Raw genomic sequence first — 23635 nt, forward strand, 5'->3', positions numbered from 1 at the left:
GAAGGGGTCAGAATGGCATATAAGAAGATTATTTCAAAAGAAATTTCACTTCATTCAAAGCATTTTCTACTTGGTTTGGATCCGGAAGGTCAAAGTTGTGATAAAACACTGATGAACCTCTTTTTTTTTTTTTTTCTTTCTTTTTTTCTACACAAGTAGCTTACAGGATTGTTTTTGGATTAAAAAAAAGTAAACCAAATGATACAGACTGGATAAGAAAGAAGTGGTGTTTTTGGTTGATATGAATCCATTTTCATATCAATTTTGATATAATTTTTTCCTTTCATCATAGGAAAAAAAAATCACCATCACTGTGTGAATATTTTAACAGTTGGCTGTTTAACTTATTAAAGTCTAAAATGGACTGACTGCCCGTCCATCTATCCAGCAGCCTTCTGTTTATTCAGTTAGCACAGGCTTCTTGACTCAACTATATGTGGACCAATGACATGTAGTCACACCTGAGCCCATTTTGAGACGTTTTTGAATGTCGATGTGTTTTCTGAACTGTTTTTGAGAATGTGTGTTCTCTTTAGTTGAACATAAGGAGTAATTTTTATATGAAATAAAGAAACGTATTGTTAAAAATAATGAGTATATCTTGGGGATGTGTTCATATGCATGTTTTTGTAGGTCTGCTTACCTGGTTTGACCTCCACTGTGCCCCTCCCCTTGCTGCTTTGTCCTTTGCTGTCAGTTACAGTCAGGATGAAGCTGTATTTGCCCTCCACCAGGTTTCCAAGAAACAGCACTGCCTGGTGGTCGGAGCTGTTCAGCACATCCTATTAAACAGAACAAAACAAAACAAAAAACAATACATTTTTATTTATTTATAAATCTCATGGTCCCTGCAATAAACTAAACCAGAACTAACATCAGTTAAAGGCCTGATTATAAAGGTCCGTCTCACCCCAGCAGCAGGACTGGTGTCTTCTCTGGTCCACAGGTAGCTGAGTCCACCTTTGTCATCAGTGGACTGAGATCCATCCAAAGTGGCGGTCCTGACAGGCAAAGAGATGGGTGGACTCGACACAACACGAGCTACTGGCGGTTGGTCCTTTTCTGGAGAAAAAACATTAAAATTTCATAAACTTCTTTACAATGTGTCTCTGTTAGAGCCCCCTGCTGGTCACTGGTACATGCGCTACAGTATTTTAGAGAGAATCCCACACTTTCAAAGACACAGGATACATCTTTTTTGTAACCCCTACAGTTTGTCTGAAAGCACCACACAAACAAAAACAGCATCTCAGTAACACAATCATGCTTTTTCTCATTCAAACTGAGGCACATTCAGATCACTCAGATCTACAGGAGACCTTATATCTTCTCCCTCTAAATACTCAGAGAATCAAAAGCTTATATTCAACTACACCACTTCACTGCACGTTTCCAGCCAGACCATTTTCACATGTTTATGATTGTTGTGCAGCTGTCACTCCCTCTGGACTGTTTCCCATTAATAGCACAGTCTTTTGTTTATACAATATAACAGGATGAGCTCACAGAGGGCTTGTTCTCATTGTTCTAGCGCATAGATCGGCACATTATTTGGTTTAAACTGCTGATGATTTGGTTTGATGTGGAATATTTCAGTTCTTCAGCTATAGGATTGGATTTTACTGCAACACATCCATGAGGTCAAACCTGCTTGTCTCAGGTCTGTTCATTGTAAACAAGATCAAGAATTACCAGAATTGTTTAACGGAAATCAGCCCAACCTTGGTTGTGCAAATATTGCACAACCAAGGTTGGAGGAAGGGTGGGGACCAGTTCCATTTTGTGCACAGGTGACAGGAAAAACTGCTGAATATTGTGAGTCATTATTAGAGTTAGCGCATAAGTCAAGAGGGAGTAACTGACAAAAGTAACTCATCATTTAGTTTCCTACTATTGTTCTCCAAGCAATGAATGAATGAGTGTGTCACATTTGTGCTGCTTTTAACCTTTCATCTGAATATACTCCCCCCTCTTTGTTGCTTCCTCCACTCATTACTCCACCCGATTATGGTTTCCAGTACTGATATTTATACTCTGGTCACCGATAATGGGAGTGCACAATAATCTCCAGCTTTCCTAATCAAATTCTCTTATGGGTTCAAAGATCTGAACAAAATCCAGATTACTGGGATTATTTTTAAAAAAATGTACAGAGAACAGGCCTCTGAATGGCACCTAAGGTAATAGTTGGACAACACTCCTACGTTTGAAGGACCAATAAGCATTCTAAGATAATGCTTATAAACAGATTGCTCCTAATTTTAGTAATATTGGACAATCATTCTTGTAATTCCATTTTAATCAGGCTGTTCTAAACAGAAAGCCTTCAGCAGATCCAAAAGGCTACACTGAGAGCTGGATAGGGACTAGAAAGAGAGAGATCATATTTATCCCATATTGGGTAACCGACTGGCCCTACAGAAGGTCTCTTCCTGTTAAAAGGGAGTTCTTCCTTTCTGCTGTTACCAAGTGCTTAAAATTTAAAATTCAATATAATGATAAAGCTAAGGCATTTGATGCAATAAGGCATGTATTAGCACAAATACTTTAAATACCGCACTAGAGTGAATTAGTTTATATTTATATCGATCTCTGTGTGTATGTGCATGCATTAAACCATACGTTTGTCTACATATCCGAGTGTGTTTATGTTATTCCAGATAATAACTGAGCTCTTGCTTCTGTAATTAACATGTAAATTTCAAAACATCCGTAATACTCAGCTGTCTGACTTTGACATAAAGCAGCTATTTTGCTTAAAGGGAAAGTCTTATTCCACACCCACACAAACACACAACTCCGTACCTTCCTTAACGATGACTGTGACAGTGTCGCTGCTCTCCAGCTTCCTCTCATCAGTTACTGTCAGGGTAAACTCATATGTGCCGACCTTGAGACCTGTCACCGTGGCAACGGCGCTGTCTGCATTTTCAATCTTCACACCATCGGGACCACTGGTAGAGGAACAGACGGACCAAAAAAAGATCGAAACATGAAGGGAGGGACAAGGGGAATTAAAGAGGATGTGGAAATGTTAGTGACAGCGACTGAAACCTGTGAATTCAAGTGTTTTATATTATAAACCTCTCAGTAACTATGATTGAGGTATCATGTAAACTATTATTCTAGACTTTAACAACAAAAAATACAAACTGCATTAATCCATATTCATCTGACCTGTTCTTTGTCCATTGATAGGTGGCTATCTTCTGGTCATCGTGGCTCTTATTGCCATACAGTGTGGTGTGATCCATGGGCAGCGTCAGCTCTTTCTCAGGTCCTGCATCTGCTACTGGTGGTTTATTATTTTCTGAATGAAATGTGAAAATGACACACACAACTCCATTATTTGGACCACACTAAATTACAGTATAGAAGGACAGATTCAATATTAGTGTTTGGATCAGCTTGACTGGGCAAGGCCTCAACGGGTCAAACCATTCTATTTAAATCTATGTTGTTCCACGTTTACAATGCATCTGTAGCAGTGCTTTGGTTATTTTGCAAATGTGTGAATTGTTTAGTTTGTTGACTTAACATTGGATCTGCTCTTGGTATCCGCAGATCCCCAAAGCGAATTTATTTAAACCAGTAGTGTTATATGAAAATTTTTAGTTTGTTTTGAATTTGAAAAGTAAGAGTTGGGGGAACATTTTGCAGCTCATTAGGTTAACTGGCAAAAAGGTACATCTACAAACTGTGAAACTTCAATAATCTTTCTCAACATAAATTTGCAAAGACTGCAAAATATCTAATGTATTACAAAATATGATCAAAAGTGTAGGCTCTATCTATATATCTATAATTCTGTGATCTTTGAGCCTTCAGTGCTGCATCAAAAACAGACATGATTATGTCATGAAATCACTGCATGGACTTAGGAAGACTTGGAGAAATCATCGTGTGCCAGGTCAAAGGTTGCAGATTAAAGGTCTGTAATGCCACGTGTGAGCATGAGCCAGAAATGCTGCTGTCATCTCTAGACCAAAACTCATTTAAAATGGACTGAGGCAAAGTGGAAAACTATTCTGTGGTCAAATAAATCCAAATTTGAAATTCTTTTTGGGAAACACAAACACTGCATCCTCTGGACGAAAGAGGAAAATTATCAACCCTCTTTTCAAAAGTCTGGTGGTACGGAGGTGTATCGGTACCAATCGAATTAGTACCTTGCACATCTGGGAAGGCACCATCAAGATATGCTGAAAGTCCCCAAATGTTCACCGACTCTTAATAGAAGAGAGGCAATACATTTAAACAAAGACACAATTTCGTTTTTAGATGTTTTACCTAAATCAAATTTCATTTTCTCAGTTAAAACATTTTATGTGTTTTCTATGTTCTATTGTGACAACAGTCTGGTTTTATGAGATTTGCAAATGATTCAATTCTGTTTTTATTTACATTTTGCACAGACTTCCGACTCTTTCCGAATTGAGGTTGTAGAAGATGGAAATCCAAATCAGAAAACTGAAGGCATTACAAAGTGCTTTGTATCTGCAATCTCTCTAATGACCAGAAGAGTCCGGTTCCATTGGTTACAAAAAGAAGTCCAGTTGTATATAATGAGACTATGAGAAAACTACTAAAGCACAGAGCTACAATTACTGTCCGAAAAACCTGGATTGGGGAGCAGGCCTCCTCAAACTAGGAAGCTCTGGGCGTTCAGGGGGGTCAATATTAAAATTTTCAGTGATTTGGAGAGACTGACCAGTATTTCAAGCCGAGCTAGCTTGAGACGAAAGCAAACCCAATATTTGTATAACACAGCTAATAACATCACTGTAATGAAAACCCTTCTATGATATAAAGGACCAGTGTCTTTCTGACAGTAACTAAAGCACAGCAGTTATGTTCTGAAGTACCTGGAATTAGATTCTGACTAATAACATCGTCATATCTTTCAGGTGCGATGACTCACAAGATAGCCTCGGTCTAAACCTAGCAGACCTTGACCTTGTTGTGTGTTCGCATTCGAGGTCCAACATAAAACAGTACATTTCCAGTCTACAAAGTGCTTATCACCTTGAGTGCACTCTGCTCCCTCATATGATTACCCGTCACTGTTTGCTAAACAGGAGCAGTTTAAGTGCCGACATTCTCCTCACACGTCATGAAAGGTCACAAATTAATGGCGACTTACACACTGGCTCAATTTGCTCTTTGATGTGTAAATTTGGAAGAGACAAGGGGCGAGCAAGAAGCCACACAGGGTACACTGTGTTCAGATACGGCATCTCTTAAATGTCAAGTTAAAGAGATTTATTCGCTCCATATGGTGAACAATAGCTCAGAGTTGAACAAACACTGAAAAATCCTGAGCTAATGTGTGACATCTGTGATGGCTGGGAAGTGATATCTGCTGAGGTGGCATGAACTCTCCAGCTGTTTACCTGGCTGCACGATGACGGTGACCTGAGAAGTGTCCTGCTGTCCAGCTGAGTCCGTCACAGTCAGCTGGAAGGTGTAGTCTCCCTCTTGCATTGCTGACAACTGTAGGATGGGAGTCCGTACACCCTGAAAAGCACAGTATACGCCACTGTTAGCTACGATGATCTTATCCACAGAAAAATAACCCAAAACACGTGAATTCAGCTGTGTGGAGTATTGTACCTGCATCTCCACCACTTTGTCTTTGCTCTCTGGGCTGAGGGACCACTCATAGGACAGAGAACCGTGGTCGTCGGTGCTTTGGTTGCCATACAGAGTGATGGAGTTGCGTGGTAACTGGATGACCTGGAAGAGGCAAGAGAAAAGTTATTAGGATTGCCGCAGTTTGGCGTAAATAACTTACTTTATTTTCATGTGATAGCAGCACCTGCAGGTTGGGGCATCATACAACAGAGAGGACAAACCTGGTTTGGGCCGGCGTTGGCCACAGGTCGATAGTCCTTGGCTTTGTTAACGGAGAGAGTGGCCTGTGTCGAGTTTGTAGCTCCGTCCGAGTCAGTTACTGTCAAACTGATACAAAAGGAAGATGGAGATGCATTTATGGGACAACCATAGACATGTGTGCTGCAGAAATTAAAATCTTTTTGCCAAAATTTCATAGAAGATGCTTAGTTTTGCATTTCTTTTCTGATTCATCTCGACTTTTCTGCCAGGAAAACATTATTTACCATACATAAATAACAACGTTGTTTGAAGACTTTCAGCCCTTATTCAAGCCTTATTTGAAATAGCACAAATATAAACCTACAAATTTATGATGTCAACCCAGATAAGCCAAGCAGTGAAATGATGGACGTTAACTCAGAACCAGCGCATCACTATTTTGGGGTTGTTGTTTTTTTTGTTTTAGCTTTTAGGTCAATTACACAACAAGTATTTAGTATTTATTCTTTGCTTTTTGAACTATATTTTAAAAAAATATCACAATTTGTAATATGCTACTCAAATATAAACCCAAATAAATAGCAATTTAACAAAACTGATCTCTGAGGTTATACTTACTGGTCGCATCACATTTAACCTTCCCACTGTATAAATTTAGAAGACACAGAGGTTTCTAGCGGACTTCCATAACTTAAAAGCTGTGCTCTGGGTCTATATTTCTTAATTTGTTTTAAAGAAAGCTCACTGTTATTATTTGCTGCTGCCAGCATATCAAAAGAAGAACACTTTGTCAAGTAAATCATAAATCTCTCTCTGAAAATGATCCAGATGGAGGCACTTCAAAAATACGAGTAGGTCATGAAGACACGCACTTGCCCACATAATGAGGCCATATTAGAGAAACTAAAATGCACTTGTTAAGCTGAGTACCAAAGAATCAATCAGATATTTTCAAAAGGGACTGCTTTTTCTGTTATTTATTTAACAAGGAGAGAATTTTCTTTTTCTTTTTTATGTCCATGCTAAATAAAAGAACATCACAAAAAGGATTTCCTTTAGTTGCCCAGTGTATTTAGAGATGTGCTACAGTATCCAAATGTTTTCACATCAAACTACGGATTTTCCTGTTCACTTACACGGGTTGTGCATAATTACTTCCTCCAGCTTCCCAACACCTCTGTAACATCTGTAAAGTCAGTTTTACTCAGCTGCATTTGTCTGCAGGCCAACACTTCAACAAAACAGGTGTGCGTTTTCAGACTTCACAACTAATCTCATTGAGATAAGTGTGATTTCTGTTTACCTAAATGTGTAGTTCCCAGGCACAAGGCTGGTGAGGGTGAGTACAGGGGTGTCAGCAGAGACCTTCTCCTCCCTCAGAGGACCTTTGACCTCTTCCCAGTGCCACGCCACCACCTTGTCATCATCAGTGCTCTCTGTAAAGGGAAGACAAGGATTTGGTTTTCCTTTCTTTAACTGGTGCTAAATGACTGTGTGTGTACCATGTGGGAGACTCACGGCTGCCGTCTATCACCGTAGAGCTGGTTGGCAAGGAGATCTCCTGGAACTTTGGGGAAACTACGGCAACAGGAGGCTTGTTTACCCGTGGCTCTGTCAGGTGGAAAATAAGGAATTAACTCGCTTACTGAGCTGCACATTAGGCATTAGTGACTGAGGCAGTAAGAACAGGTTAGAGGATACCCTGGCAAATACAGAAATACAACCATGTGTGGGAGAAAAGCCGGGCTGTCTTCCAGCAATAAGGGTTTTTTTTCCTTATAAGTGGTTAATGAGTGCTTTTTAGCGGACAATTGTATTAATTCAGGGGGGGGGGGGGGGGGGGGGGGGGGGGGACCAGTACATTCAAAACACTGCAGAAGATTAACCACCTTACATGACTGCTTAGCTTCATTAGATGCAACATGCAGATCTTTATAAAAGAAACAAACACAATGAAGATTTATGGATATGAATTAAAATAAACTAAACAGGTTACATTAAAATAGTCCTGGCATAATTCAAAAGCACATGTAATTTGCAAATCAAATATGGCTATGTAAAGCAGCATCAACATTATAATCTTACTACACACACGAACAGTCATTTACATCTCTCACGCCAGTGTTTTTCCACCAAGTCCTGATGTCCACTTTTGCAAAATTAAGCGAATGCAGATGTGCAAAAGCTCCATTGGACCCACTAGACCCAAACATGTGCTGTGGCACAAGTAATCAGTGCACACACCCTGGCCATCCACATCAAGACATGGTCCATCAGACTAAACCACCTCCTTCCATTGTTTAAAGTCCAGTTCTAATGCTCAAATGTCTCATATTTTTTGGGCTTTCTGCGATTGACAGGGGTCTGCATAGGAACCCTGACTGGTCTGAAGCTATGCAGGCCCATAAATCTGCTTTGCACAGGTTTTTCTGACACCTTTCTATCAGAACCATATAGATATTGACCACTGCAGACCGGGAAGACCCAGGAAGTGCTGCCATTTTGGAGATGCTCTGATCCTTGTCAAACTCTCTCAAATTATTACGCTTTCCATTTTTTCCTGCTTCTAACTGCTCAACTTTGTATACGGTCTATGGGTTTCACACCACGAACTTTCTACACGTCACCACATGGAGGTGCCCGTGAGCATGCGTCTGACACATTAAACAATTACATTAACAGTAACATTAACCTGCTGATGATGTGTGGGGGTAGCACAGGTAAAAGTGAATTGTCCTGATTGGTGTAGTCACACTCGCCCACCCAAACCCCACACTGACTGCTCTGCAGCTACGCAGCACCACACACAAAGGATTAATTTACAGGAGTGAGAACGCGCCTGCTGTGAATTATCACTTGCTTAGAGCTGTTTTGAGATGTTTTGGTGCTACAGAAGAGAGTTAATTTTCCACACCCTTTAACAGTACTACATAATTTTGCAACTAATATATAAAAGCTTCAGCATTAAAACATCGCTCTCCTGTGTAGCTTTATTTGACACCGTTTCTCATTTGTGATTTACAGCAGCTGCACAGTGATGAGCCGGCGTGGCGGTGCCACGTTCTTCCAGTGTCTGCGACATGCTCGTTAGCTTAACTGGTAAATCTGACCTGCCCGTGGGTGTGAACACTACATTCACCCTGCCTTTTACTCTGTGACAGTTGGCTACAGTCCTCACGTGACCTTGATTTTATAAGGTGGTTTCAAAAGTAGAATAAACAGTCACTTCGTAGTCAAAGGAGCTTGCAAAGAAAAGCGTCTGGACTTCTTTTTAAAGAAGTCCAGACGCTTTTCTACGATGACCTGGATGACTGAGAACCTTCACAGACAAACAGTCACTTCATAAACTGGAGGAAGAGACCCCAAAAGTCTTACAAAATCATATTATTGAGGAAAAAAAAAAATGTAAATCATAAATATTCCACTGAGAACAAGTGTAAAAAGAAGCTAAATCAGGAGCCATGACAGGAACTAAAGAGTTTTCATACCTGGTTTGACTGTAACATTAACGTAACCTTCTCCGTGGGCGCCTTCCCCGTCCACTGTCACCTCAAACTCGTACAGGCCCACGGTCAGCTGAGGAGACCCAAAGAGAAGGAATCGAGTCAACCAGAAAGAAGAAGTGATCCTTTTTGGTTACATGGTCAACAGAGTGCCACCTGCATGATTTTATTTATAGCAAACATGAATATGAAACTGTGATCTGCACCTTGCTGAGTTTCAGAGTCTTGCTGTGCTTCCCCTCCATCTCCCCGCTGTAATCTTTGGGATGAGTTTTTAGACGCCAGTCAAATGCATAGTTTGTCCCTGTAGAGAAAAATACATAAAAATAAATACCCAAGTGTAATAAAAATGTACGCATTCAAATAAAATCTACTAGATACAATGTTTTTACACTGCAGCATGTTAAGGAGGGCTCAAGGGATTAACAGACTCATGATGTGTGTTACTCTTCTGAACTCTATAATCTTTTTCAGCATAGATTTGAAATTCTCTGACAAGCGTTCAGCATGACGTACAAAATGATTAAGACTCATGTCAAGCGCAGTTTAGTCCATGCATTACTGAACAGCACAAATAACGCACAGTTTAATAATAATTAGTAACTGGTACACATAGAAAAATCCACTCCATGCATAATTAGCTCCTCCTACACACTCATTTTTCCTCAGGTGTCAGGAAACACCTGATGAAAAGACTGCATTATTTCATACAGCGTTCCATTGGTCTCACCATTTGGGACCACATAGGCGTAAAGTTTGACCTCGTTGAGGGGCAGCGTTACCTCCACACTCTTTCCTGCTGATACCACCAGCTCCCTCACTGTGATAAAAAACAGAACATTTAACATTAAAAAACCCCCCCAAAAAACAGTCACTTAATCGAAAACCTTATATTTAATTAGAAAATGAATACTGAAATGGATAGAATTAACCCTCAAGCAACCAACCAGTACTGGTGACAGAAATGCCCAAGTAGGGTCAGTTTTATCTTACACAGGAACGTTTTTTTCCATTGGCTCTTTCTGTGTTGTAACAAATATTCTAATAATGTTATAACGTCATTAATTATGGTTTCCAAACATTTTTTCATGCAAAAAGGAGTTAAAAAAATAAATTGTGTAAACAACACTGCCTTTGTTTACACAATCCTTATCTGTTCTTTCTTGCAAAACAAACTTTGTGTATGTGTTGGTTTGTTTCTTTGACTGTGAACCCCTCTAACCAGTGGTTAAGCAACCTGAACTGGCACTCGGGCACACCGTAGAACCCTGGAGGTTCTTATATGTAACAGATATTATGACATGATGTGCCTGTAACACTTGATAAAAAGGACAGGATCATTTTTATTTCCCGACAACAGAATCATATTTATATTCACAAAATCCACACAAAAAACTGCGCATGACAAGTTTTCATCACATTGCCTAGAAACCACCTGGCAATGGGGTAAAATTACCTTCTTTTTTTTTTTCTTTTTTTTTTTTTAATAATACATTTTTACATTAACCCCCCCTAAAAAAACAAATACATTAAAATATTCTCAATGTGATTAACTAAATAAATTTGCTAACAGCTCAAACAGGGCACAGAGTACTGTAACGTGGCCATATATTAGACATTTTAACACCAAAATATAGATCAAATATAGATGAACTTCCCTCCTTTGTTCCTTTCTGAGTGATTTGGACAGCACTCAGTCACTTCAAGGAAGAGATGAATATATATGAGTTTACACATGTACCATAGACGACATAAACGAGTGTTATCTACTGTTTGCAATGGTTAAAACTGCTATTATCAGTAATCAGATATCTACAATGAAGGCAATAAACAGATGTGACAGGCACAACTCACAGCGATACACAGACTGCGCAGCTTCTGACAGCTTTATTAATCATTTCAGTGTCTTTGTCTTCATTTCGATTTGCTCTTAATGCTGACAGCAGTAACTGCTGCAGAAGCAGCAGGCAGAGACAAAAACTGTGTACACAAACTGTACACAAAACACCAAGTGCACAAAGATTAACGAGCCGATTAACTCGCTGCTGAACAGACTGGAGCATTTAGCAGTTTAAGATACAAAGATTTCCCCGAGAGCAGATGGAGACCACATAAAGAACTAAAAGGAGGGTGAATATTGGAGTTAAGCATGACAAATAGAAACATTAGATTCAAAATCAGTTGTAATATTTGAACTTAATGTGCATGTCGGCAACTGTTTGCCATTTTAACTCAACAACTGTCAGTTTGTTACATCTGTTGACTCTAAAGACTAAAAACTGACTCTGAAACTTTCTTTCCCGAAGAAAATTAATTATTGTATGCTGCATTTAGTCTGATACAGTGGCATAAAACAGTGGTTAGTTTTAAGGCACAAATGAATGAACATCTATTGACCCTGAGTCACACACATCTGTGTGAAGACCCATTAGGTTTTAGGCCTGCAATTTTTGTGAACTGTGGACAGATTTTGTGAACTGTGGAAGATGCATCACCATTCCACAAGCTCATCGATCCTTTAACCAGATGAGCTAAAAGCTGTTAATCTAACGAGTAAAGGAAAAAAGGTCCAACTTTGTGAAATGCTGACAGTTCCTGCACACCCTGAGGATGACTCATTTCAATGAAATCAAGCCTGTAGTTTGTTCCTGTCGTAGTGATGTACGTAAAAATGGGTGATTTTGGTTTTCTGATAGAAGATGTTCAAATATATTGCTCCTGGACTCTTTTTTTAGAGTTCTGTTCTTGCAAATTTGCCCTTTTCCCCCCAAAAAACCTGCTTACAGTTTTTCTCAAATGTTAAAACACAAAAGCCAATCCTGTAACCCAAATGACCAGTAGTCTAAACACATTTACTAAATGTAGCCACCATATTCCAGTACCATAAACACATGTCACATGAAGACACAATTCACAAAACACAACCCTCTGTACTCATAAATCTAAACACATTTTTCCTTGCTAAAACACATGTTGCAAAACAACTCTGCTCATATTCTCAAATGAAAGCCCATGTGATGCAAAATGCTTGCCACAGTCACCAATCTTTGAACACAGGGAACACACCTGGCGTCAGTCACTACACACAAAATTGAAGACACCTGTTGCTAATGATGTGACCCCACCTATAAAAGCATAGTTTGGTGAAGATGCCAAACAATCACAATGGATGAAGGCATTCGAGCGTGCGGAAGGAGAAGAGCTGCAGGCCAAAGAGGAAGAGGGGTTGAGATCAGAGGAGGAAGAGGTGAAGGCCTAAGAAGAAGAGGAGTTCGGAGTAGAGGAGGAAGAGAAGGAGGCCAACAAGAGAGAGGAGAAGGTCCAGGTGGGAGAAGAAGACAACCTCGCACCATCATAACAGATGATATGCGAGCAACAGTAATTGATCATGTCATTGTCCATGGCATGACAATGGCTGAAGCGGGACGAAGAGTACATCCAAACCTGAGTAGGTTCACCGTGGCCACCATTATCAAGGCATTTAGACAACACAACAGGTATAGTACGCTATTGCTTTCTTTGTCACACTACAGTTTTACAGGCCTGTGAAAGTGGTCTGTTACTTTACATGTAGTTTTACATATAAATCAGTCAATTGACAACACATGTTTCTTTCTTTAGAGCTGAAAGAATGCCACATAGAGGTGGGAGGGTTGCCATATTCACAGCGGCACAAGAAATCCTCATTGCGGATATGGTCCGTGAGAACAACTGCATTAGACTCCGAGAGATCAGAGACAAAGTCATTTGCAGATAATGTAAACTTTGAGAACATTGATGCTGTCAGCGTGTCCACAATAGACCGAGTTCTCCGGCGCCAACAGATGAGGATGAAACAGGTCTACAGGGTTCCCTTTGAGCGCAACTCTGCGCGACACATAGAACAACGTTACGAGTATGTGCAAGTACGTATACATCCATGTCCACAGTACAGTTAGTGGACATACTGTGTTGCTTAGTGGCCTACATTACTTCTGGACAATACTGTGCTACCTGATTGACCGTTCTGAACACCTGTACGCTTTTCCATGTTCACAGAGGATAATGCAGTTGGACGCGATGGCCAGACCCCATGAGTACCTCTTCCTGGATGAGGCTGGCTTCAACCTCCAGAAACGAAGGCGAAGAGGCCGTAACATCATTGGCCAAAGAGCCATCACTGAGGTTCCTGGCCAACGGGGGGGTAATATTACTCTTTGTGCAGCTATGGGTACGGAGGGGCTTGTCCACCGGCATGCTGTCCTTGGGTCTTACAACACCCAACGTCTCCTCACCTTCCTAGAGGAGCTAAAAGACATCCTCCTGGACCGTCAACAACACCATCCTAGGCTAGCACATCACATGTATGTGATCATTTGGGACAACGTCCGCTTCCACAAAACACACCAAATCAGAGAGTGGTTCACCACCAACAGTGACCACTTTTTAAACGTCTGTCTGCCACCCTACTCCCCTTTCCTGAACCCTATAGAGGAGTTCTTCTCATCATGGAGATGGAAGGTGTATGACAGACAGCCATACACAAGAGAGAACCTCGTACGGGCAATGGAGCTGGCCTGTGCTGACATCCCAGTGGAGGCCTTCCAGGGATGGATTCGCCATTCCAGGGCGTTTTTCCCGCGGTGCCTAGCAAGGGACAATATAGCCTGTGATGTGGATGAGGTGATGTGGCCCAATGCAGCTCGGCGACATGATGCCGCACAGTGACTGTGTGTAATACTGTAAAAAGACCGTGTAGACAATAAAAAAGACTTCACACCCTGATCATGTTTCCGAGAGTACTGTTGTGTGCGATAGATTCTGTTTTTGCATTGAGTTGTGTTACAGTAGTGTACGTACATGCAGGATGTTTTTATAGATTTATAGTCTTCATGTGAAACTCACAAATCTAAATGCCTAATCCTCTGCAGGGTTCTATGACGATCTGTTACTGTACAGTTTATAAAAATATGCATTGGCAGTTATGAACCAAAGAACCTTCTCACAAATTGAGCATTGTGTTTTCAATTGTTTTGCTGTAGTGTGTAATGCTGTGTATAGTGTTTACAGTTTTGACAGCTTCGAGCTGCTCTCTTGGTGTGGGAGTTTGAGTTTTGCAGTGGGAAGGTGTGGTTGTGTTTATGTAGCTTTAGAGAAGGGTGTTGTGTTTGGACATTGGGGGACCTGGTGGTAACGTTTGTGACATGTGTTTTAGCATTTGAGAAAAACTGTAATTTCTTTGTGGCACACTCACTATATGGATACACAACATTTGCACAGAGAATCTTTTCTGAAGAATCAGGGTCAATTTTGAGTAAATGAATTAGTCATATTTTTTATGCCCTATTTAAAATACAAGGAAATAAGACACCAGGAGAAACCCTAATTAATGATCAGCAGTGAAATGTTTCCTTGTTATGCCCGCGGGGCACACAAAAATTTACCAAAAGCTGCCATTTGCCCCCAGGCCAAGCATTACGAACCCTAGTGCTAGATGTTCCCTGCCTGGTAAACACCTCTGCCCTTCAATCCACCGGCCCAGTTTACACAACAGGCTTTGTATTTAAAACACTATTTTTTTAAAACTCTGGTGGCATCATCAAGATGATTTCTTCAGATGTTTTAAAGCTCCTCCAGGGAAACTGGAGAGTTTATAATATCAATTTTCAAAAATGTTTTGCTAGTTTTCTCCAGGAATAATACACTGACTGTGTAAAAGTGTAACTACTATGAATTTCAAATAAACTGACTGTGGCTATAAAACCACAAGCCGCATTTAAAGTGTAGCAATTCTATTGTTAAAGTCAAAAGGCTTTTTCAGTGTGGACATGCAGAGATTGGTTTGTTGCTCTTTTTCCAGTTTCTCTACAGAGACTGTTCTGTAAGTGAGGACAGACTGATCATACAAGTTAGTCCTGTCTGTAGAAGCCCAGCCGCTTTCTCTCAAAACACATTCCTCCAGCTTACTCTCATTCAGCTACACACCCACAGAGCACACTGATTTCATCTGGGAAAAATAACATGTGAGCAGTCTACCATAAAATGTGTGGGCAAAGTAAACAGTTGCATTCTGTTAAACTATTTCAAACAGGACGGTGAAGCGTCTTCTGTACATTATGAGTATGTGAGCCTGAAATATACAAGCTGAAAGCTTAAACCAAATTTAGAAGAGGAATTTTCGTCTGACTTCACACCAGTTCAGTACTGTTACATTATTAATTAATTCATAGTTAATACATGAAGACATATTACTGAACAAGCCAAAAATAGGCGATGGCTGTCAGGGGACGTGACACCCACTGCTACCCACAGATTCCTCACTTACCGGCCTGTGTCGGGGTTGTGTTGATGGTCGAAGAAGCTGCTGTGGGCGTGCTGACATCGCTGTCATTGGAAGACGACGCAGCAGCATCAAGGGCGACGTTGATCGTTGAGTTCTGCGGCGATGGAGCAGGAGGCGTGCCTGAACTCCCATTCGTTATTTGGCTTATGTTCTTTTGGGAGAGTTGGATGAGAGCGATGGTGCTGGGTGCTGCTGATGTTGGCTGAGCTGCCTCTGTGTTGGAGCTTCCCTGTAGGCAGAAAGTAAAAACCTCAGGCTATAAAGTCAGAAATCAGAGCAGATCTGTGTCTGGAATTGGGGAGATTTGAGGAATCACATCAGAAATGTATGGGTTCATATCTGCAGATATGTATGTATCATTCAAATTAACCAATAAGTGTGACTGCAGGGAAGAGGGTAGAAATGTGACAAGTCAAAAAGAGTAGGAGGAATGGCCTGCTTTATAAAACTGAGAGTGCATTAGCTAGTAATTTTAATGGAGGAAAAAAAAAAACTACGTACTTTATTTTAACATTTTGTCTCATTGAAATTGTACCTGTGTACAAATAACTTATACAGTTTACGAGTAGGACATACTAAATGCTATCACAGAATAGGAAAAGCATCTCCAAATGTATTATGAAATTTGAAAATGTTCTACTGAAATCAGAAAATGCAGCTGTACAGAACTGCATTGAGTCATATGAAAACTTTTTAACATGAGTTTCACAACAGTTTTCTGTCACGTTACCGAGCGGATATGGGGTCTTTTGTGTATTCTGTGGCTTCCTGTAGGTGGTGCACGGCGAATCGCTCTCCGCCTCACACTGACAGGGACCTTAAAGTGAAGTTACAAAAACAGTGGCATTTAGACAAAAGTTCCCTAATCTGTCTTTAAAATAAATAAATAAATAAATAAAAAAAATTCTCATCTGATAGCAGTATCACAATCAATGACTGTATCATCCAAAAAAGGCAGACAGATGCTGTTTTCTTAGAACAGACAATCTCTTCTTTTACAACCATACCTTGGAGAGCAGCTGTAGGAGACCGAGGGACTCCTCGTGGGGCTGAGGCAGGATGGAGATGGGGCAGCCTCCTTCACGCGAGCAGCTAAGAAACACACAGCGACCGCCGAGACTCCAAACAGCATTGCACTTTGGCTCCAGGCAGCAGAACTCCCAACACCTCGCTCCGGCTCTCCCATCTGCTAGAGGGTACCAACCCAGGCTTATGATGCTGCTCCAATGGATGCCCAGAACTCCACCGGTGACCCGGCAGTGATTTGCTGACACACCTGGACCAGGACAGAAGGAAGTCAAGATCTATGATGGACTGTATCCATGTTCAAAATCAGACTGAGGAAAGAAGATAAATTCTTCTGAAATACCAACTGAAGGTTTCACTGCAGATACATTCTGGAAAGGACTTAGCAGAAAAGAAGATGACATTTGGTTTAAAAAGGAAAGGTAATAAGACAACCTCTCGTAACATAGAAAAACAACACCTCTCTCTTACATCTATATTGGACAGCAAATTGAAAGGACGTCCCTAATTTTCTTCACCACTTATCCTGTCCCGATTGAACCTGGATTGATATATCACAGTTTTAACCTGGAGAGACAGAAATCATTCAACGTGTCCATACCTTTCTGCAAGCTTCAGGGAAAAAGACCTCTCTGAAGCAACTGTGCTAATCATTACACCACTATGCCAATCGAAAATACCACAGAGAAACTGAATATGTAAATCTGAACCAGATTTCTTGAAAGACAGAAATGAAGGCTGAAGAAAGCTTTGTTTAAGCCCAAACATTATTATACAACCAACAGGGACAGCAGAAATGATGAAATCACTTCACCTTTCAGTACAATATAGGTGAACAACAGCATCTCTTAAAGAACAAGAAAAGCCGACTTCTCACCTTTAAAAGTTGCTAAGAGATCAGGAAAAGTAGTTTGGGGCTAATAAAGGCCATGCCTAGCTGACTGAATTTAGCCTGGAAAAAACAACCTTCATGGACATCTAGTCCTTGATGGATTGTTTCATTAAAAAAATTTATTAAATAAATCAACGGCATCGAAGGTGACATCATAGGGCTACCTCTACTCTTTTCACCATTTCACATGTTTATGACTACAACAACATTGTTAAAAAAGGGAAAAGGGTAGTGGCTTCCAGCCACAGCTACTGAGACTTTCAGATTCAGCTTTGACTGAACATTTCTTAGAAAAGTCGACAGGCAGCAGTTTGAGGAGCCAACCAAGGCTACAGCGGAGAGAGGAAGTGCAGCTTTTCCCTGAGAAAACAGGACGCTGATTAAAAACCAAAGCACAGTGTTCAGTACAAACTAAAGTCTGCCCTCTGAGCCAGACATTATCAGACTAATATCAGCAACGCAGTGAGCTGATTAGCTGCCCTGTGTGTGTGTGTGTGTGTGTGTGTGTGTGTTACATTACATTACTGTCCTACACCTTTTATAGTCTCATATGGGTTCAGGTCAATCCATCCATTATCGTTGACAAGCGATTTACTCTGCAGCCAGGTACAGTAAAAGGGCACAACCCTTAAAATACCACAGACTGTTAAAGTAAGAGAGGGAGCGAAGGGAATTTATATGTCACCAGCACAAAGAGGCCAAACGAGCAACGAAAATGGTACAGCCAAGTCACTGTGAACTAAGCGGCATTACAACATAATAAAAATGCTTTTTAAATCTTGTCTTGTAAGTTCTTCACTGCTGCAGCAGATCAAACACACACATACACGCCAGTGTAATTTATCTGAAACCCACAGCATTCCTCTGCAAAGGTTTGTTAATGAATACAGCACAAGAACTGGTTACTGTACTATGCTTAGTGGCCTCTGTTTATAAGCCTCCGCCTGCAGAGTACAACACACGATAAAGAGACAACTAAATATTTTTCTGTTACTGATCTTATTCAGTAAACGCTCATGAGCATGTCCGTGCCATGCCAAAATATATTTGTGATATACAAGAAATATTCCGAGGCACACCACTCACAGACATAACTCAAACATGCTCCTATTTACTGAGGCCAACTGCGCACACTTAATGTGAATGTCCATATCATTAAATTCACTTTTGTTAAACGCTGTGTTTAATGCTATCTTCTCTGATGCTTTTAAGGCTCATGTTCACACCAGCTAGCATTTTGAAAGTTACGGTCTACAAGATTTGGTTTCTGAGCAGTGCACTAAGCTGCAAGTTCAACACAGTCAGGCTCTCTTTGCAGTGGATGGCTTAAGCTAATCAACTTTCTTTGTTAAGCCAGTATTTCCGCTTCAGGCTGTGTGTGCTTACGTAAAAGATGCTGCCATGTACTTCTAACGTGACAGCCAGGTGCACATTAGAGGTCTGAAAATTTAAACTAGATCATTTTTTAAGTATTACAGATTATGCTGTGTGCTCAGGACTTGCACAGTCCCACAGCCCAATGACGAAGACATGGAAATCACTTTAGTTTGCAGCCAGATTAAAGTGAAATCATTTTTAGTGATTGAATATTCCTGGTAATCAGCTTTCAAATAGACTGACCAATTTTCAAATGGTTGATTAGGGCCAAGAATAAAAGCATGTGGATATGCAATCTCCATTACTAACTGCAATTTCCAGTGGAAAAATGCAACACATACAGTTTGTGATGACCAGGCTTCCATCGGTGGTGTTAGTATGCTACACCTTAATGGATTCTTTCAGCAGAGAATCTACAGTACTGTGCAAAAGTATGAAAATGAAGTATATGAGGCAAAAACAGTTTGTACAATTCTTTTGAGCTTGAAAGTCAATATTTAGAATGCCCACATTTATTCTTCAACACAGCATGAACTCTGTTAGGCAGGTTTTCTCGTAATGTCTTTAACTTGTCTTATTTTGGCTGCCTGTTGTTCAATTGCATTGGGTAGGCCGGTCTATGCATTTGACAACATTAGCAGTGTGTTTACGATCCTTGTCATGCTGAAAAATGAAGCAGTTGTCAATCAGATGCATTCCAGATGGTACTGTATGTCAGAACAAAATCTAGACCCCCAGCACCACTGGCAGAAATGCAGCCACAAATCATGACACACCCTTGTGTTCCACAGATGGCTGTTGTACCTCTCTCTTGACCCATGTTGTAAATCCTGATGGCAATTTGAACCAAAGAAGTCAAATTTGGATTTATCACTCCATGAGACTTGTTGCCACTGATTTACAGTTTAGTTTTTGTGTCATTTGGCATGCCTTGGCCCTTTTTTCCACAGTTTCCATTACTGAAGAATGTTTTTTTGACAGCCACTCTTACAGTACTTAAGAAACAGTAGTATTTCTTAAGTACATGACTTTCAAATACTGGTAATCTGTTGTAGATAGATCTTTAGGTCTGCCGATTCTTCTTTTGTTCTCTGCTTCTCCAGTTTCCTCAAACTTTGTAGAACACACTGCACATCATGTCGACATGTGCCAAGTTATCACCTAATAGTTTTTGGGAATCACCTTGTTGAGGTAAAAACACAATTTTAATGCCTGTCAGTTTGTAGAATTATTATAGGTTTGTAGAATTTCATAGGTTCAACTGAAGAAATGGGCAAAAAATTAAGTGTTGTTGCATCAGGCTGCATATTATTTATTAATGCAATTTCCACTTCTCTCTTACACAATGTCAGTCTTACTTTTTCTATTTTAACTAACTTCATTTATACTATATATTTTTTGTTTTTAATCACTGTTGTATTTGTATTATCTCATATTATAAGGTCCTTACCAGGTGCTAGTGGCACTATTTTATCTTTATTATTCACAGTTTACAGTAGACTGTACTATTTTTACTCTTTATCATGCTGCTGTAACAAAACATTTCCCTTTGTGGGATCAAAGTATCCATTTAATTATCTAGTAACAAAGTGATATATTGTTGAGACAATTTAAATTTGGTTCTTTGCCAAGAATGCCCACTATGTGCAAATAACACTGTTTGATCATTTGAGTTAGATGCCATTTTTTTTACTCCACCACTTACAATAAAAAGTGTAATATATAGAGGTAATTAAAGAATGCAAAATACCTAAAGGTAACAGGACCTTTCATGAAAAAAATAAAGCACATTCATAAAATGATCAGAAGTATAATAGTACCCTTTTCTAAAATCCGGTGTTGTGCAAAAACAGGAAAAACAATGTTTCTAGATGTTTATAAGATAACATTCAGCTGAGTGTGCACTGACTGAGTGAAAGCTTGGCATATCTATTAATATATTACGGTAGCATCAAAAGCAAAACCAAACAAAAACACAGTTCATCAGATCATATTAGACCCTGCTACAGCAACCGGCAACTACTGCTACCATAGCAACACGAGAGGCAAGGGTGACTTTGTGGTGCATCAGTGTAACTCAAGTCTGGAAAAAACGGATTTTACCTCATATGACAACACACAAAGGCTCTGTGGTTTGTCTGAGAAAGGAAGGACCCCCCTTTGGCCTCTGTTTAGTCATCCTACCCCTTGTCCTCTTTTCTTCTGTCTCCCACCACTCAACACACACACACACTATGTCTACTCACAGAGCCTTTATTGTCCTCTTTCACACTGTAACCCACTGAGCAGAGTGGCATCAGAAAGAACTCACACAGCAGGGATGCCAACAGTCGTCCATCTCTCAGCCTAAGATTACAGGGACAGTAAACACCAACCAAGCTAAAAGTACCCTAGCATCATAATAACACTAAGAAGGATGTAGACCCACCCTGAGTAATCAAAGGCGTGTAAAGATGAGTGCTGGAAGCAAAACACGCACACATGTTTTTCTTTATCAGTTTCACGCCATGTGTATTTTGAGTCCAGGGTGATGTTTGGTTTACTTTACCTGTGGGAAGAGCCAGGAGCCAGAGGTAGGTCAGCGGTAGGAGGAGGAGGTGAGGTAAGCACCAGGTGAGCAGCTTGTGGTGTGCATAGGACATTTTGTACAAGGACCTGGGAAGCAGACAGAGGAAGAATTAAATGCAGCTCAGTCATTGCATACGCTAACATGGTTGACTCCCACAAAACACTGAATTTTGGTCAAATGTCTATGGTTTACGTTGAAAGAGTAAACTGGATTTGTCAGACAGTGTGGGATAAATAAAACCACTCTTTTATTTTAAAAAGGTAGATTATAGCCTTTTCAGTGTATCCATTGGATATACCCCAACTTTTTTACTTCCCAAATCCAATGCTGATGCTGTTGCTATTTTAAATGACTTTATCACCTTATCACATTGATTTTGTTCTTGTTCTTTGTGATATTGCAAAGGTGAAATACTTGTTTGTGGTATAATCCTGCACATTTGTCTAAAGTTCTGTGGCCTAAATACTGAACTGCAAACAGTTGTTACTATGCATCTGTTTTATTTGACAAGAGAATTAATCATTGTATAATTATCAATTAAGTGCAACTCACTGTTTGGCTTCTTCTAAGCAGAGGTCATTTGGATGACCTCTGCATCAGCTATTTAATGGATTCAGACTGCCCTCTGCGCCACTAACTGCACATGCAGCTGAATGCTTACTCCAACATCTGTTTCAGCTCTGCTGACAATACACCTACAAAGATTTTGATTCACTGGACTCCACATTTTTGGTGTTTTCTATTTAATTTGCTACTGTAGCACAGTAATTTCCCAAGTTTCTTGTTTCTTATCTTTAGACAAGAGCTGATGTCTGACTCACTATGTTTACCCAAATCAATACAGAACCAGAATCACAGATATAGTCAACTATTATCTGAGAAAAACAAAACAGCAAACAAACAAAAAAAGTATAGCTACAAAAAAAAACAAAAAAAAACAAAAGAAACCAAAAACTGTCAGATTTACCTTTCCCCTAATCCAGCAGTGGAAGAAAGGTGAAGGAAGAAAGGAGTGAGGAGTTAGGTTGGCAGGAAGGTGCTGTGAGGTGACAGGTGAAGACGGGCCAACACCAGCACTCTGACGAAGAGATCCAACATGGCCGCCTCAGGGGCCTTCACAGGCTCAGCTGCTCCAACACTAAGCTAGAGAGAGAAATGAATTCAGCTGTTGATCATTCAATATCATTCACATCACATGGATGTGGACATACACGATTATATATTCTGAAATTTCATCTGTATTCTAAATTATTCAGGTCTTGTGCCTTCTCTTCTTTGATTGCTTATGTCCAACGCTGCCTCAGCTTTTTAGAGGAGAAGAATTTTAAGTCTGTAATTTCTAAATCTGATAAGAAAAGCTAATGAAAATGAGACTCTTTACCGGGAGATACTGTGCTGAGAAACTAAAGAAAAGGCACCTTCACTGAAACTGTAGGGACCTTTCATTGTTTTTGGCCTTTTCTGCAAAAGAGAACAAACAAGCCACAAATTCTATTACCATAAATATACAGCAGATTTCACTTACTAGGAATTTTCTGTCTGCCTCTATAATCTGTCATCGGTTTGAGGGTGTAACTAACACAGCAATTCTGTCAATATCCTGTTGACAGCAACACCTAAGGAGGTGTAAAATGATTCACACAGTTTTGGGCTATGTCCTGGTAACTATGCAGAACTGAAACAGGAAAATTAATCATAAGCAAATTTCTGAAGTTATACAACAGTTCTTTACTCCTTCTGTATGCCTAAAGGCAAACTTGATAACATTATGAGTTATGCAAATCTTTAGCCTATGTGAACATGAAAGTAGACACTGGTTAATATCTGGCAATAACTAGAGAATTTCTACATGCCAAAAGGGGGGAAAAGTTTAGTACATGACTAGAGTCTTCACTGACCCTCTCACTGTTCATTTGTTTTTCAGCTCAGGCCAAGAAAAGGTTGCTCAATTCCAGGGAGGCTACAGAGGCCTGAATCATGCTGAACTATACAGATTCTTATTTATACTTTTTGAAGAAAAAACTCAAAGAATCCAGTTTGTTAACCAAAGAGGATTGTAAGTGATAAAAGGTTTTGTTATTGGGAACAACAGACATTTTTTGTTTTCTGTC

At 40.1% G+C, this 23635-nt stretch overlaps 1 protein-coding gene and 1 pseudogene across 4 annotated transcripts in view; one reads left to right on the forward strand and one right to left on the reverse strand.

Moving 5' to 3' along the window:
• Positions 1 to 23635, reverse strand: part of kiaa0319l (KIAA0319-like ortholog) — a 36636-nt gene that overhangs the window by 6915 nt on the left and 6086 nt on the right. For all 4 annotated transcript variants that reach the window (XM_085261500.1, XM_085261499.1, XM_085261498.1 and 1 more), the window contains 17 exons: positions 22492 to 22667; positions 21504 to 21610; positions 16668 to 16936; positions 16391 to 16477; positions 15643 to 15889; positions 10069 to 10158; positions 9545 to 9642; positions 9324 to 9411; positions 7354 to 7446; positions 7139 to 7271; positions 5856 to 5961; positions 5614 to 5736; positions 5394 to 5517; positions 3178 to 3310; positions 2806 to 2954; positions 911 to 1062; positions 644 to 782 (listed from right to left, as the gene is read on the reverse strand). In XM_085261500.1, coding sequence (XP_085117626.1) covers positions 644 to 782; positions 911 to 1062; positions 2806 to 2954; positions 3178 to 3310; positions 5394 to 5517; positions 5614 to 5736; positions 5856 to 5961; positions 7139 to 7271; positions 7354 to 7446; positions 9324 to 9411; positions 9545 to 9642; positions 10069 to 10158; positions 15643 to 15889; positions 16391 to 16477; positions 16668 to 16936; positions 21504 to 21597 — 2125 coding nt within the window. In that variant the 5' untranslated portion in view covers positions 21598 to 21610; positions 22492 to 22667. The remainder of the gene's footprint in view (positions 1 to 643; positions 783 to 910; positions 1063 to 2805; positions 2955 to 3177; positions 3311 to 5393; positions 5518 to 5613; positions 5737 to 5855; positions 5962 to 7138; positions 7272 to 7353; positions 7447 to 9323; positions 9412 to 9544; positions 9643 to 10068; positions 10159 to 15642; positions 15890 to 16390; positions 16478 to 16667; positions 16937 to 21503; positions 21611 to 22491; positions 22668 to 23635) is intronic.
• On the forward strand, positions 12420 to 14092 carry LOC146548899 (uncharacterized; annotated as a pseudogene).

This window comes from Mchenga conophoros, linkage group LG22 (genome assembly GCF_057382185.1).
Source record: "Mchenga conophoros isolate Kocher_MC1m ecotype Shallow Benthic linkage group LG22, M_conophoros_male_GT1.1, whole genome shotgun sequence".
In the NCBI taxonomy this organism is placed as follows: domain Eukaryota; kingdom Metazoa; phylum Chordata; class Actinopteri; order Cichliformes; family Cichlidae; genus Mchenga; species Mchenga conophoros.